We start from the raw sequence: 17706 nt of genomic DNA on the forward strand, positions 1-17706 counted from the left end.
CACCAAAGACGCAGAAGTGATAATGGCGTCCTGGAGGAAAATGTCCGGTTTTATAATGCAGGGACATGTGACATGGACATCCTATCACACATGCCGTTGCTTCTCTGGCTAAAAGTCCACTTAGCTGTGTGTGTGTCTGGGATTGGCTGACATGCTGGCCCGCCCCACAAGACGTGCGCACTTAGGGAAGGAAGACAAGGGAAAAAAAAATGGCGATCGCCATTATAGAAACAGCAGTGATCTGAAGGCGCTGTTCCCGCACACTATACACTGAAATGTCATAATAGTGTGATTCACAGAGTGACTTACACTATTACAGCGGAAACCAAGCTAGGAATTAGCTGTTTTTTTGCTGCTAGAACCGTTCTCGAACGTTTCTGGAACTATCGAGCTTTTGCAAAAAGCTCGAGTTCTAGTTCGATCTAGAACAGGCCCCCAAATCACTCGAGCCTAGAACTGGAGAACCGCGAACCGCGCTCAACTCTAGTCATAAGGTTATTTTTCTTGAGATACTCCAGTATAGCATCTCTCAAGAAACCCTCAAGGATTTTACCAACCGTAGAGGTTAAACTTACCGGCCTATAATTTCCCGGCTCAGTTTTTGTCTCCTTTTTGAATATTGGCACCACATTTGCTATGCGCCAGTCCTGCGGTACCGACCCTGTTATTAAGGAATCTGAGAAGCTTAAAAATAATGGTCTATCTATCACAGAACTCAATTCCTGTAGTACTCTGGGGTGTATGCCATCCGGGCCCGGAGATTTGTCAACCTTAGTGATGTTGAGGCGGCGGCGTACTTCCTGCTGGGTTAAGCAGGTAATATTCAAGGGTGAATTTATGGTATCACTGGTCATGTCATCTGCCATGGCATTTTCTTGTATAAAAACCGTAGAAAAAAAGTCATTCAGCAGGTTGGCTTTACCCTCATCCCCTTCCACCATTTCACCAAGACTATTTTTAAGAGGGCCAACACTATCGCTTTTCAGTTTTTTACTGTTTATGTAGTTAAAGAATATTTTAGGATTATTTTTACTTTCTCTCGCAATGAGTCTCTCTGTCTCAAACTTAGCTAACTTAATTTGCTTTTTACATATTTTGTTTAATTTTCTATAATTATATAATGCCTCATCACTACCTACCCTCTTTAATTCTTTTAAGGCTTTCTGTTTTTCTTTTATTGCTTCCCTTACAGCTCTATTTAGCCATAGGGGTTTCCTCCTATTTCTAGCATGTTTGTTCCCATAGGGTATATTTTCTGCACAAGCCCTATTCAGGATGCTCATAAAAGTCTCCCATTTTTTTTGTGTACTTTTATTACTTAGTACATCATCCCAGTTTATTGCACTAAGATCATCTCTCAACCGTTTAAAATTTGCTTTCCTGAAGTTCAGTGTCCTTGTAGCCCCTCTACTATACATCTTACTAAAGAATACATGAAAACTTATTATTTTGTGATCACTATTCCCCAAGTAACCTCCAACTTGTATATTTGATATGCGGTCTGGCCTATTGGTTAGTACAAGGTCTAGTAGTGCTCCCCCTCTTGTGGGGTCCTGTACCATTTGTGAAAGGTAATTATCTTTCATTGTTATCAAAAATTTATTTCCTTTGCTGGAACTGCAAGTTTCTGTTCCCCAATTTATATCAGGATAGTTAAAGTCCCCCATAATAATTACCTCTCCGAGACTCGTTGCTTTATCAATTTGCTTTATGAGGAGATTCTCTACCTCTTCCATATTATTCGGCGTCTTATAACACACCCCTATCAGTATTTTATTATTCATTCTCCCCCCCCTTATCTCCACCCATAGGGACTCTACATTCTCAGTACCCTCACATATGTTGTCACGCAGGATGGGTTTTAAGGATGATTTTACATATAGACACACACCTCCCCCTTGCTTATTTGTACGGTCATTCCTGAATAGGCTATTTAAAGGGGTGGTTCACTATTCTGCAGTAGCGACCACATCTCTGTAAAACTGATAAGAGGACGCTTTTTGTAAATATCTTGTGTTGCCAATTCAACTTCTGAGCGGCGCAATCGCAGTCTGCTCTTCCCCATCATGTGATCTCTGGGATCCGGTGATGTCACGTCAACTTCCAATTGACCTGACATGACCGCGGCCGGCTGTGGGCGGCGTTTCACTGCTCGTCACAGTCCTGCATCTCTCCTGCTTGCAGTTCTCTGTAGTGAAGGAAAGAACGTGCAACATGTTGGGCTGTGATGAACGCTGAAACACCGTCCACAGCCCAGTTACTCGGGTGACTGGGGCCGCCACAGTGATGTCGGGTCAACTGGAAGTTGACCTGACATCACCGGATCCCAGAGGTCACGGAGTACGGGGGGGTGTCACGTAATGGGGAAGAGCTGACAATAGTGCTGTTCAGAGGCTGAATTGGAAACACAAGGTATTTACAGAAAGCATCCCCTATCAGTTTTACAGAGATTTGGTCACTACTGCAGAGTAGTGAACCACCTCTTTAGGCAATAATCGGACATGTCTAAAATGGGATAGTATTATCTGCCTTTCTATTATAACCAGATTATACATAAACTAAGAATAGTAAAATCACATTTTTCTCTTTGTACAAATAGTTAATTACCTTAAACCGTTGCATAATGCTGGATTGCATTAAAGAGCACTAGTCATTAGATTCAAACCGCCTGAACCATGGGCACTATGAATCAGGGCCTGGCTGTTTGATTGCGTCAGGTACGTCTCAGCCCCTTTTCATCTTTTTGTGCCACCTTGAATTATCAATTATTTACCATATCTACCTGATTTTTCAAGCTGAAACCGCTACAGTAAGCGGTCCTTCTAGGGTATGTCGTTAGAACACCAGCGCATCCACTGAGGCTTTCCTGGGTGAAGCCACTTAAGGAAATAGTCAGCAGTCTCTTTTTGAGAAGAGGCTTCACTGATGGTCTTGCTGTCGTGTTTGTAGCGGCTGTGCCATTTTGCTATATTGGCGCACTGCACATGCCGATTATAGTTAACGGAAGCGTAGCTGTGGGTGGCCCCCTCTGAGCACGGGGCCTGGGGCGACCGCACCTCTGATTTGAAAGTAAAGGAACAGTGCAGCGCCTCTCTCACAAAGAGGAGCCTGCTGTTTATCTGCAGGGTCGGCGCCGGGTCCCCAACCATATCAGGTCACGAGGGCGAACTCTACAACCAAGGTCGTTACGCCCCTGTCTGTGTATGCATGCAAGGCTGTCATCCGGGGAGTAAAAATGACAAGCTATATTCTATCTAAAACTATGAAGACTCTCACCACTCTGCCTGTTCTTCTATGTATCCTTATGTAATTTTATTACTTCTCAATGTAACATCAAACCCACATACAATCTGTTAACAGCTTTGGCCAGGGGCTGGTTTGCATTGGCAAAAAGGTGAAGGCTTTGATTCCTGATCTCTAATATGGCATCCCAAAAGGGAGCGTGAGCGCCCGCAGAGAACAGCGGTGCTGTAACAGTGAGAAGTATTCTAGTCACATTTGGAGCTCCAGATACCTTTTTGTTATCAGCTGCAACCATTATAAAGAAATACTTTTAGTAAATGTTGTGAATCCACATATTTTTCATGACAAGTCAAAATTATTGTCTGGATCTCTCACAACAATACTAATAAATAATAAGAAACAGTACTTGTGTGAAAACGGTTTTCCAATTCTAGGTCTGGTCATTGAGTTGTGGATGGGCAAAGCCCACCAGAAAACACTCAAAATATTTAAAAAGGTCCTATCTTTTCTGAAAAAAAAAATGCAAAAAGTGAAAGTAGATTATATTTTCCCTGTAGCATTAGCAAATGGGGTATTCTCCTTCAGTATTGCAGGGATGCAGGTTTTACTTTTTTTACGAGAATGAGCTTAAAATCTGGTGAGGTTCTTTGCTCCAAGAGATACCAACTGTTGGGAAATCTATAGAGCATATAAACGGTTAAGGTAGAACCTTGTGATCAGGTTTGGCAAATCAGTGAAATGGAAATCTGTAGGAAAATGTCCTCCCCTCCAACCAAGAGCCACAGAAAAAAAAATGCACCTGCTAATTAATGGTCCTAGATAAGGAAATGCTTCAAAATAGTTAATCTGAAAAAGGAGGACATACCTGCTTCTAAAAGGTTAATTTAGAAGAGAATTAAACAACCTGTAAAAGGTTAATCTGAGTATCTTGCTACACTAAGCCAGACGAAAAAGTCTTGAAGGTTAATTACTGTCACAGATTTTACCTCTATTGCCTCTTTCTAGCCTCCACCTCCTCATGCATGCTCCAGCACATACTGGAATCCATTCTACAGTCCATCTATTGTTACTACATCCAGCACGTAAGACATCAGCATAGATCTCTCCATTGTATGTACATGCTGAACACAGTGGTACCTCCCAGCTTAGAAGCAGCAAGTCTCACAGAACTGTTAAAATAGTGAGACACTTCAAATTCAGCTTTCTTAAAGGGTCAGAGCTTTCTTTACTTAGACAACATTTTCTTTAGGTTACCTGATTATATATTTCAAAACATTTTACATATTAGTCTCTGTTTTGATCTAATCATGAACACAGAGACCCCAACAATTCTTACCTCACCAGAGACACAATATGAAGCAAAAGCAAACAAGATTTTAGGGTGTGTGAAAAAGAGTTTAAATCCCGTGATCTCAATGTATTATTACTCCGCTATAAATCACTTGTAAGGCCACATCTGGAATATGGGATCCAGCTTGGGATTCCATATTTTAGAAAGGATATTCAGAAATTCAAAGGCGGCAACTAGGTTATTACAAGGATGGAGGTTGGAAAACTGGCTTGTTTAGCTTAGAATAAATTAATGTGTGGTCAATAAAAAGGCTGACACATTACTTACTCCTTCCAAGGACAATGCTTATTACGGGAGGAAGAAAGGCAATCTGTCAGCTAAATAGGAAAGGGTTCTTTACAGTTAGAGCAGTCACTGTGGAATGCCCTGCCACAAGAGGTAGTGATGGCAGATACTATAACAGCTTTTAAAAAAGGGCTGGATGATTTCCTCAATAAACATAACATTGTGAGTTATACAATTTTGTCCCTAAATTATATATAATTGGTGGAGGAAGGTTGACCTTATAATATTTATTCACTTAAAAAGCGCCATTAATTCCACAGCACTTTACGTACATCAGAATCACTGTCCCCACTGGAGCTCACAATCTGAATTCCCTATCTCTGTTTTTGGAGTGTTGTTGTCAACCAGAGTACCTGGAAGACTCCCACACAAACACAGAGAACAAACTCCTTGCAGATCTTGTCCTTGGTGGGATTTGAACCCAGGACCCCAGCGCTGCAAGACTGCAGTGCTAACCACTGAGTCACCATACTGACGGACCTAAGTCTATTTTCAAACTATGTAACTGTGTAATGTAGATAGACTGCCATAAAGTAATCATATTAACCAACATAATCTCTCCTTACACTGTTATTCTTGTGTCCCAATGTCTCTAATGTCTTTAAAAAAATTTTTTTTTATATAGGGTACACCTTTGAAGTATGACAGTGGTTCTTCAATGAGTGCCAAAAAGCATGATGTACGATCCATAATTGGTAGCACCGGTAGAGCCTACCATTCTTTGCACTCCATAGAGGTAATGCAAGACCCAAGAGCTATGGAACGAGTTTATGATGAGATGATGCTGAAAAGTAGAGCTAGCTCTGGATCTATTACCAGAGGAGCACCTGTAATTGTTCCTGACCCTGGCAAACCCAGACATAGTCCTCTCTCATATGAGGATCATCAGTTGCCCCATGGAGCATCATACAGTGGCCATCTGAATAGAGGATCTCCTGTGACTACAAGAGAATCAGCACAGCGGAGCCATGAAGGTACAGATCTATATAATGTATTGTTGCCAATGTACGGTATGTAAAGCGCTGTGGAATTAAGAGCGCTATATAAATAACTTAATAATAATAATATTATTATTATTATTATTATTATATATTACCATGGACTAGATTACTAATCTGGGCCCAGTTCATATTAAATTATAAAATGCTCAGAAATCATACTTATTACCATCTTCCTTATTGAAATATTTATAATAGCCGTGTATTCTTTATTGATGTATGTGTTGTGTTTTTTTTACTTACAGGAAGTATTAGTTCTGGAAAACCGGTAACCCAAGAGAGGAGGAGCACGCCCAATCCCAGAGAAATTTCAAACTCCAAATCCCCTCATACAGTCGTCCCTGAACACCTTCATGCCATGTCCCCCTATGAGCATTTATTCCGTGGAGTTAGTCCAGCTGATTTGTACAGGAGTCACATACCTTTAGCATTTGACCCTGCAGCGATTTCCAGAGGAATCCCTCTGGAAGCAGGTAGATAAACTACTTATACGTGATTTTTGCTACATGAAGAAAGGTGTAATGAGGACCAGTCACTTGTTCACAAAAATTTAAATAAATACCTTGTAAAAGTCCAGGAGTTTTCCTGATTCTGATTCTCTTTTCTGGTTTTGCATCATTCAGTTGTAGAGATATTTACAATTGTTTATTCTGCAGTGCAGTATGTGAAATCTCTGAAAAGCTGGCCCAGTTGTTCTACAAGCAGTGTAAGTGCATTTTCACATCTACCTACCAGATGTTGCCATTCATAGCTCACTTCTGATCAAGCAGTCTTAGTCTCTGCTTAGCTGTGATTGGCAACATCTAAAGCCCGCTTTACACACTACAATATATCTTACGATGTGTCGGCGGGGTCACGTCGTAAGTGACGCACATCCGGCATCGTAAGGTACATTGTAGTGTGTAACAACTACATGCGATTGCGAATGAACGGTAAAACGGTCATCGCACTTACGTCCATTCCTCATGAATTGAACGCCAGGTTGTTCATCGTACCCGGGGCAGCACACATCGCAGCGTGACACCCCGGGAACGATGAACAGATATTACTTGCGTCCTGCGGCTCCCGCCGGCAATGCGGAAGGAAGGAGGTGGGCGGGATGTTTACGTCCAGCTCATCTCCACCCCTCCACTTCTGTTGGCCGGCTGCCGCGTGACATTGATGTGACGCCGAACGTCCCTCCCACTCCAGGAAGTGGATGTTCGCCGCCCACATCGAGGTCGTATGGACGGGTAAGTACGTGTGACGGGGGTAATCTTTTGTGCGGCACATTCAACAAAATTGAACGTGCCGCACATACGATGGGGGCGGTTACGATCGCATACGATATCGTATGCAGAATCGTAACATGTAAAGCAGGCTTTAGAGGGAGGGATGAAATTGCACGTCTCCATGAAGACTGTGAAGAATCATACAGTTGGACTTCCAGCAGAGATTTCACATACTGCGCTCCGGAATAAATTAATATCTCTGCAATGAAGTGACATAGGACAAAAAAAGGAAACCGAGGTAGCATCAGGAGCTTAGGGATTTTTGCAATGTGTGTGACTCAATTTTTTTTGAGCAAGTGACCATGAATAGCTGTATAACTACAAAAAGGAAACATTAGCATGCTCTGCCCAAAATTAGAAATTATACACCTCAAAATTATTATAACATGCAAACACTCATTTTTTTCTTTTATATAGGCTAAAAAGACATCACTGTACTGTAGTGTTTAATTGATGGGCCCCATCCATAAAAAAATGAAAAAGAAATGTTTCTTCGACAAAAAAATCTGTTTGTCAAGGCCTGAGAGCATATTAATCATTAAAAGGTTAATGCTCACATATAAAGTGATGGAAATCTCTAATGGATACACTTTCTTTAGCTAACTGAATAGGGATATATACAGTATTTTGTATTTAAGTCATTAAATTTAGGTTGGATTAATTGTTCAATTTTTATCATTTTTGCAGCTGCTTACTACTTACCTAGACATTTGGCCCCAAATCCAGCATACCCCCATCTTTATCCACCATACCTCATTCGTGGGTATCCGGACACTGCTGCCATGGAGAACCGCCAGACGATCATTAATGACTACATAACTTCTCAGCATATGCATCACAATCCATCAACGGCAATGGCACAGAGGGCTGAAATGCTGCGTGGACTGCAACCAAGGGATCCAGCGCTGGCTCTCAACTACACAGCAGGTCCTCGAAGTATGCACTGAATGTCTGTCCCATAGTTTAGTTTTGTGTCCATAGTTTTAGCTTCAATACTTAATCTTTTAACCTCCTTACTCTTTCTAGTGTGGCTTAAACCTACAAACCTATTTCACATACTATGCTTTTACATTAGTCCTTGTCTTTAGAATAGCTCATTATGTGATTCCCATTAAGTTATCCAGAATGGAGATCTAATGCAAAGAGCAGCTCCCAAAAATGGTGGTCTCCGCATCGATATATCCATGGTTACACATGGACCCTGGAGCTTACATAGACACACAGAAGAGAATAGATTGGTGGTCTCACATGCACACCGCCACTCACATAGACGAGAATAGTACAGTGGTCACACATGCACACTGCCGCTCCCATAGACCATAGAACAGAATAGATCATTGGTAATGCATGCACAATACTGCTCCATTCACACAGGACTTCAATTCTTGGGGTATATGTTGGCCCCAGTGGTCAGATTCCCACTAATGATACAGTGCTCAGCAAAGATGAGTTCACCGTCTTGGAAAAATAAGATTTTAGTCAATATCCCACTGAATAAAAGAAAAATCCAAACTTTTGCCAAATCTAGGTTTCATTGCACTTTTTACATTTTACAAGAACGACCTGTTTTAGAGTCTGGATGCTGAATGGAGAGTGATGTTCACCTTGCTTCTTCATAATTTACCATAGATGTTTCGGTTGGGATCAGATTAGCAGACATACTTGGATGCTGAATCACTTTCACCCTGTTCGTCTTCAGAAATGCCACAGATGTGTGTTTTGGACCATTGTCATGTTGAAAAAGTGCACGTCTACCAAGGGCACAGAGTGATAGAAGCATCTTCTCTTTCATTATAGAGCAGTACATCTGTGAATTCATGAAATTATTAATGAAATTTAACTCCCTGACACCCGGAGCTCTCATGCAGCCCTACATATGGACACTGCCATCACCAGATTTCACTGTCTGCACCATGCATTTAAAAAATATTAATTTAGAAAATGGATAGTGCGTGCAGTGAAACATGGTAGTGACAGTGACCATATGCGGGGCTGCAGGGTTGCTGCTGGTGTCAGGAAGGTACATTTCAGTGATGGTATCATGAATTCACAGATGTATACAGGCATACTTGAAGACATATTCACAAAAATACATATAAACTGACATAAACATATACACAGTCATATACACTGACATACATAGAAATACACATTATATATACATACAGACAGGTATTTTTAATATGGGGAAGACAGCAGCAAGCCTTTCTTCCTTCATCGCGGCTTGTCTGTCGTCCAGCTCCTCTCCAGTGGGCATGTGGCTGTGTAGGGTGCGCTGCTTGATGGCAGTCACTTTAGTAGACATGGCTGCACATAGTGCACTGTGCGGCCATGTCTATTAGCAGTGACACTACTGGGTCACCACTGTGCCTTTAATATTACTTGTGTCCCGGCATGGCACGTCACTGCTAGCAGGCACAGCTGCACTACACATGATCGGACGTTTAGTAACTGTTCTTTTGATCGTGTGCAGTGTGCCTCTCAGAAGCCGGTATGCAATGATACCAGCTTGTGGGAATCATGTTATCACACCCGCAGCATTATACAGAGCTGATTAGGCAGGGAATTTTAGTATACACATGTGAATGCTTCTGGGTTGAAGTACATAAGGGACCTGACAGGTTTCCTTTAACTTTACTTTTATGCTATTTTTTGAAAATTGTTCTAGTGTTCAGTGAATGATTGATTAAAATATTTTCCGGGGGAAGGGGGGGGCATTTTTGCTAAGCACTGTACATTTATCACATATCCTGTGCTTCTAAGGCCCCGATTCATCAAGAATAGTGCTTTGTACTCCAGTCTTGATGACGAGTGCCCTGTATTAAGATGAAGAAAATTCATGACCAGGTGGGATTGTCCCTAATGACTTCTTTCAACTGCTACGTGCTAGCGCCAGATATTATTCCATTCAGTGGCTGGAGTCTATTTCTATTGCCATTTACAACCCCTTTTGTGGTGTAAATTATGATGAGCATTGCCACTTTTCATAAAGTTTGTGGAGCTGGCTGGGGCTGCTGTATACACAAGTCACAAAAGTTAAAATGCTTAAAAAGTTACCGACATTTTAAGCTGAATTTTGCCAAAAACTGCTTGATGAATAGTGTCTAAATGTTTGTCTTTTTAACATAACCCTTCTATAGTAAATGCAAGTTTATACACATTATACGCTAATTATTAACTAATGGATAAAGTATATAACTCTGTAATGTGATATAACTGTAACCATTGTCTTGTTATACACTTGCAGGAATCATAGATCTATCTCAAGTGCCACATCTCCCTGTCCTTATACCTCAGTCTTCAGCCTCATCTGCTGCCACAATGGACCGCATCACGTACATCTCTGGAGGACCACAAACTTTCAGCAACAGACTTAGTAGTAGTTCCCCGCTCTCCCCAGGTACTTGCTTGCCTCTCTTTTATACGTAGATCTCTTGTAAGATGGCAAAAATGTTGGATTGCTGTCTTGTATACAACATTTAGTTGTGGGCAAATATTGATGTGGTCCTGGAGCGGGTCAGTCTGTTTAACAATACTTAACCCAGCCACACACTTTAGATGGATATCGGCCGAATGAATGAAGATTCGGTGATCATATGGCCCGACAGCCATCTTGGCCGGCTATACCATACACAGGAGCACTCATTCAATCGAGCACTCCTGTGTTCCCTATGAGAAAGTAAGATATCTATGAGAGAAAATTAGCAGCAACTTTTCTCCAAGAGAACAAAGCGATTGGCAGCCTGAAATCACACATGCCGATCAGCATCCTCCCTTACGATCAGATGTTTAGGGCTCCCACACCCATGTACGAGGGCCTTTATACTATACTGAATTGTTAATTTATTACTTTCCACTGTCAAAATACTGAGTTATTTTTCTTTATACTTTAATTTAGAAGTGTAGTAATATAATACTTATTATTACAATATGTCTCCCTTGTGTAACCCTATTTGTTCTTGATCCAGCAACAACCACACACCTGACCAAGCAAACCTCATCAACCTCAGAGCGAGAAAGAGATCGGGAGAAATCAGTGCTAACAACAACAGTAGAGCATGCTCCTATATGGAGACCAGGTATGGAATGATTTCTAAAGGGGACTTCTATGCAGTCTACCCCGCTTCCATTAAAAACTGGTCTTCTGACCCCAAAGTTTGTTTCCATGCACTTTCAAAGTTTTCTGTTTTGCAGGAACAGAGCAAACTAGTGGACGCTTGTCCGCCCAAAGTCACGGTCACCAACATTCCCCAGTATCCCCACGAACACATGAGAATATTCAGCAGCGTCCCAGTGTTCTTCAAAATACTGGCTTGAAAAACCTAATGACAAGCGCGGAGAGTTCCACTCCTTCCGTATTACGGTAATTATTTCTATTGATCATTTACCTAAAGTTACTTAAAGGTTTTTATGATGATGATAATTCCTTTTTTACTCTCTAAATAGAACGTCCTCCAGCTCTTCGCCCATCCGGTCTTCACAGATGTCCTCATCCTCTCACCGCTCGGCAAGTGAACGCGAAAGCTTTCAATCTGCTGAAAATACCATGGTACAGAAGGAGATTGCAAGGTCGCGAGAAGCCAAAATTGAACGTTTAAGGACTGAAAACATATACACCACCAAGCTGCCATCAACAGCCCTTGAACAGACATCACCCATTAAGAACATCGAGTCCAGGCCTCATCCTTCATCAGTGGCCAATTCAATTCATCAGTATAACAACGGACAGGGGAAAAGCCAACTTCATCAGCCCCTGGACCAGACAGCAGTGCAAGCTAGTGAGCAGCACAATAGAGACAAGACCCCAAATAAACCCTTTTCCATGCAGGAACAGGAGCTTCGATCACTCGGTAAGACCACCATGACCGCGGCCAACTTCATAGACGCCATTATCATGCGTCAAATTTCTTGTGATAACGGGAAGCGAGAAAGAGCCTCGCTAAATATCGACGCCAGTAGTGATGGTAAGACATATGGGAGCAGGTAGTTCAAAGCTTGAAGCTCATTTTTATATATATGTATGTATATATATATATATATATATATATAAAATATATATATATTATATATAATATATATATATAATATCTCCATTTTGATTTAATGCACGTTTCGGTGATCGGCTTTTCAGCTTCCAAGTTGTTTTTTTGTTTCTGTTTTACTTTACAAATCATCTGTCTCAATATTTTTCCATTTACTTTTAAATTTTGATTAAATATATATTTTTTTCTGGGAATATTTTTTTTTTTTTATTTTTAGTCCAATTTGTGCTTGGCTTGCATTGTTGGATGTTTTAATTTGAGGGGCTTAAACAATAGCTGCACTAAAACCATCTTTGCTGCAATTAGATGCTGTGCAACTTTTTTTTGGGTTGGTTTGAGGAGTGGGAATATTTATTTAATACTATAGTTCATATGCACACTTTTTTAAAATGTTAATATTCTACAGCTACCACATTGTTACCCGGCATAATAAAGTCTCTAATCTGGAAGTTAGATCAGGAACAAACATTTTAGAATAAGTAAAGTTGTATTTAAGAGGAGCTGGAATAAATAATTGTATTCCACATGAAATAATTCTGGAGCCTTTTTTCTGAGAACTATGAGTTCTACTATTCCTCTGTTATTCCTTCTAAAAATATGAGTAAATTGACAACTGGGTGTTACAGAGGGGTGGTTCACACCCCTGATTTGTAACACTCTCCAATTAGTACTGACACTAGTAAACTGTCTACTAGACAAGGGAAATATTAACATCCAGTTGTCAATTTATTCGTAAATTTCTAGGAAGAATAATGACCCATTGCAGGATTTTAAGAAAATTTGCTCCACAATTGTTATTTTCTTAGAAGTAGAGCTATCCAGCATCAGACTTGTCAAGAGAACAAACAGGTTCTCATCAACTCGAAGCTGAATATTTTTATTTTTTTTTATTTTTACTGTATTATAGAGACACATTTTCCCATCCACAACCCTCTATATGGTCAGTAACCTCGTCTTTGATGAAGAAGCAGATAACACATTTCTTAAAATTTGCACATAAGATGCCCAATTTTATCAAATCTTTGGTTTTCTTAGATCTTTATTTTGGTTAGAAAAGTAGATAAGCCTACAACATACCGTATATTCTTAAAGTAAATCTGTCAACTAAATTTTAACCCCCCCAAACTACTTTATATACATGTAGCTGTTTCAAAAACAAGTCCAGCAATACCTTTACATTCCCAGTTTGTTCTTCTGTTACTGAGGAATCAGAGTTTCAATTGATATGCTGTAGATCTGAAATATCCGTCACTCCAGCTCTATGCTGTGTATGTGCTTTGGGCAAAGGAGCCATCAGTCAATGGCACTGAGTGTGTGGAATAGAGCTGGAGTGACCAAGGCTTTAGATTTACCATAGCTCTTTCAGCCTCATATTTATATTCATTCAATCTCAATAATAGAGGAACGAACTGGCCAGATAAATTTATTGCTGCATTTGTCTTTGAAAGAACTACATGCACATATAAATAGATTTGGGTGATAAATCCTCCGGAAAGGTTGCCTTTAAAAACAGATGAAACCGCAAGCGATATTTTTGTTTTAACTATTCTCCTAAGCATGCAGAAAATAGACTTGCTCACATTTATTGGGCAATCTTTCTCTGTCATAGGCTGAATATTAGGTATTGTCACTTATTATCTGGTACTCGACACATTCCTCAGGGACCAGGACATTTGATAGACATACAGTACCATTGAGAGTGCATGCAGGGTGCAGTCTATAGTTACACGTAAAAAAGCTGTTTTATTGACAAAGTTCAGCTAAAGTGCAGCAGCTCCTATGTCCTGAAGACCCCATGAGAATCTGCAATGTTTGGTGATTCCATTGCCTTCCTGAAAATTAGTTGCTCTCCTTTTTATGCAAATCATGGGTCTGACTGCGAGCAGATTGCAGTCACCCTGGGGTGGCTTGGCTTGGTGGCGTGTCCTCGCTGTGACATTTTCAGCTCTACTCAACAGCCAAACAGACCTCTACATTGCTTGCTATGTGGTTCTGAAATTTTTAGTCTGGGCTGTGGATACAAACAGCTGTGCAAAATGTACACTTTGTGTATTGCTGTCACTTTACGTGACACAATGCTAAACAAAAACATTAAAGTGAGAATTGTCTACTTTTGTTTTTAACATGGCTAGTGAATCATCCACTAACAATTAACCATGGATGGCCATTCTCATGACCCTGATGACTGTCTAATGATGGTCAGTTTGATTTCTGTCCATTTTCAGACACCTTGAGTAATGACCATTATATTTGGAATTTCTTTGTCGCTCCATTGGGAGACCCAGACAATTGGGTGTATAGCTTCTGCCTCCGGAGGCCACACAAAGTATTACACTTTTAAAAAAGTGTAACCCCTCCCCTCTGCCTATACACCCTCCCGTGGATCACGGGCTCCTCAGTTTTATGCTTTGTGTGGAAGGAGGCACACATCCACTCATAGAAAAAGAAAAAAAAAAAGATTTCTCATACATAGTATGACGGATGGAAGAAAAGAGGTCCCCTATGGGGTCCCCGGCATGCTCCCTTCTCACCCCACTATGTCGGCGGTGTTGTTAAGGTTGAGGTACCCATTGCGGGTACAAAGGCTGGAGCCACATGCCGTCTCCTTCACCATCCCTTATGCGGCTCTGGGAGAAGTGGGAGCCTCACCGGTCATTCACCTGCTGAGACCGTGCTCCATTCGCAGCCCCTGGTGGAACCTGCTGTACCGGAGCGTTTTCATCCCCAGGGACCGGGCCCTGCACCTTCAAGGTACTCTGTGTCCCCATGGGGGGACGGTACGGGGAGAGAGGTCGCCTTTCTCCCCAGTAGCGCCGTCCGTTGTTTTTTTCATCGGACTTCCGCGCCGGCCGTGCCTGCTTTTCGGGCACGGCCTTAAATTTAGTCCCCGGCTTCATCGCGGCCTAGTCGCGAAAAATCCCGCCCCCGGGCCTGCTTGTCAGGGGTAAGGGCGGGATTACCGACAGAGGGCTGGAGCATCTTTGCATGCCTCCCCTCCCCTCTCATTGACCACTATGGGGCCTCCAGATTTCCGCCCCCCCCCTTGAGAGCTCCGGTGGCCATGTTTGGCATTCTGCCGGTGTATGCTGCAGCTGCACAGCTCTACAGCTCCGGGGGACCCACGACAGGGAATCTGGAGGACACCAGCGGTTGGTAAGCCACACCGGTCACCCGGTGCTGGTTCCCCTAGGGTGCCATGATATATATGTATATATATGTATGTATATATATATATATATATATATATATATATATATATATATATTCGGAACGGCTGTATAACCCTTTCCCATATACCCTCAGTGTTCGCTCTCCTAAGGGACACTTATTGCTTACAGCATGTCGTCCACAAGGAGCAAAGCCCCTAAGGCACAGGTTTTTTTCGCAGCCTGTACCTCTTGTGGGGCTATGTTGCCTGCGGGATCCACCTACCCTCAATGTGATCAATGCTCGACTCCTGCCACGCTTGCTCAGCCGGAGCCTAGGGCACTTGTGGGCCCCTCGGCTCATGTAGATCCCCCTGCTCCTCCTGAGCAGGCTGCAGGGACAGAGGCACCGTCATTGGACTCTTTCGCGGAGAAACTCTCTCAGTCACTTTCTCAATCCATTGCACAGTCTATGGACAAATGGTCATCTAAGCTCCTTGAGGCATTGCAGTCCAGACCGGGCTCTTCACAGGCCCCGGCCCCTGTTAGTTTGTCTCCTCCAGGGCCTTCTCGGTCCGCGCCGCAGCGCGCTCCCAGGATAGCCCCTAGGTCCCAGGCGGAGGACTCCTGCCCGGATCGCAGTCCCAGACCGGCTAAGCGGCCTCGCTGGGACTCTTCCCCGGCCTCCTCACGCTGCTCTGGATCTCAGCCTGAGGACTCTCAGGATGACGAGGCGGACGTGGGAGCTCAGGGCTCTGACCCTGACTTTGCCCTCAACCTTGATACCCCTGAGGGGGACGCCTTAGTAAATGATCTTATTTCGTCCATCAACCAGGTGTTGGATCTCTCTCCCCCGCCTCCACCTGTAGAGGAGTCTGCTTCTCAGCAGGAGAAACACCAATTTCGATTCCCCAAACGTAATCGCAATACGTTCTTTGATCACTCTAACTTCAGGGACGCTGTCCAGAAACCCAGAGTGGTCCCGGACAAGCGTTTTGCTAAAAGGCACTCTGACACGCGTTATCCCTTTCCACCTGAAGTCGTTAAGGGCTGGGCACACTCACCCAAGGTGGATCCGCCAGTCTCTAGATTGGCTGCTAGTCCGTTGTGTCTGTTGCCGATGGCTCATCCCTGAAGGATGCCACTGACAGACAGATAGAGCTCTTGGTGAAGTCTATTTATGAGGCCACGGGCGTGTCTTTTGCCCCGGCCTTTGCGGCTGTGTGGGCTCTCCAAGCAATCTCGGCATGTCTGACTGAGATTAATGCTGTCACGCGGAATTCTGCTCCGCATGTGTCTTCCTTGACCTCTCAGGCATCAGCATTTTCGTCCTACGCCATGAACGCCGTCCTGGACTCTGCTAGCCGTACGGCTGTGGCATCCGCTAACTCCGTGGCAGTCCGCAGGGCCATGTGGCTGCGCGAATGGAAAGCAGACTCTGCTTCCAAAAGGTTCTTAACTGGTTTGCCTTTTTCTGGCGAACGTTTGTTTGGCGAACGGTTGGATGAGATTATTAAAAGAATCCTCGGGAAAGGACTCCTCCTTACCCCAGTCCAAACCTAAGAGACCTCAGCAGAGAAAAATCCAATCGAGGTTTCGGTCTTTTCGTCCCTCCGCCAAGTCCCAATCCTCTTCGTCCAACCGGCCGGAGAAAGGCCAGAGGAACTCCTATGCGTGGCGGTCCAAGTCACGACCCCAAAAGGCCGCAGGAGGCACTGCCTCCAAGACGGCCTCCTCATGACTCTCGGCCTCATCTAGCCACATCCTCGGTCGGTGGCAGGCTCTCCCGCTTTGGCGACGCCTGGTGGCCACACGTTCAAGACCGATGGGTGAGAGACATTCTGTCTCATGGTTACAGGATAGAGTTCAGCTCTCGACCTACGGCTCGTTTTTTCAGAACCTCCCCACCCCCCCGCACAGGCCGACGCACTTTTTCAGGCGGTGGACGCTCTAAAGATGGAAGGAGTTGTGATTCCCCTTCCCCTTCAGGAACGTGGTCGCGGATTTTACTCCAACTTGTTCGTGGTGCCAAAAAAGGACGGGTCATTCCGTCCCGTTCTGGACCTCATGCTGCTCAACAGACATGTGAGAACCAGACGGTTTCGGATGGAATCTCTCCGCTCGGTCATCGCATCGATGTCACAAGGAGACTTCCTAGCATCGATCGACATCAAGGATGCTTATCTCCATGTGCCGATCGCACCCGAACATCAACGTTTCCTGCGTTTCGCCATCGGGGACGAACACCTCCAGTTCGTCGCATTGCCCTTCGGCCTGGCGACAGCCCCACGGGTCTTCACCAAAGTCATGGCATCCGTCGTGGCGGTCCTGCACTCTCAGGGCCACTCGGTGATCCCATACTTGGACGAT

At 43.3% G+C, this 17706-nt stretch overlaps 1 protein-coding gene across 16 annotated transcripts in view; it reads left to right on the plus strand.

Annotated features, from left to right (window-relative positions):
• Window positions 1-17706, plus strand: part of NCOR2 (nuclear receptor corepressor 2) — a 601679-nt gene that overhangs the window by 541801 nt on the left and 42172 nt on the right. For 8 of the 16 annotated variants that reach the window (XM_075322568.1, XM_075322586.1, XM_075322580.1 and 5 more), the window contains exons 32-38: window positions 5505-5853; window positions 6123-6350; window positions 7836-8084; window positions 10396-10548; window positions 11117-11227; window positions 11343-11511; window positions 11595-11998. In XM_075322568.1, coding sequence (XP_075178683.1) covers window positions 5505-5853; window positions 6123-6350; window positions 7836-8084; window positions 10396-10548; window positions 11117-11227; window positions 11343-11511; window positions 11595-11998 — 1663 coding nt within the window. Of the gene's footprint in view, window positions 1-5504; window positions 5854-6122; window positions 6351-7835; window positions 8085-10395; window positions 10549-11116; window positions 11228-11342; window positions 11512-11594; window positions 12113-17706 lie in introns of all 16 variants that reach the window. The other 8 variants (XM_075322517.1, XM_075322561.1, XM_075322547.1 and 5 more) reach the window with 2 other exon arrangements.

Source organism: Anomaloglossus baeobatrachus, chromosome 1, assembly GCF_048569485.1.
Source record: "Anomaloglossus baeobatrachus isolate aAnoBae1 chromosome 1, aAnoBae1.hap1, whole genome shotgun sequence".
In the NCBI taxonomy this organism is placed as follows: Eukaryota; Metazoa; Chordata; class Amphibia; order Anura; family Aromobatidae; genus Anomaloglossus; species Anomaloglossus baeobatrachus.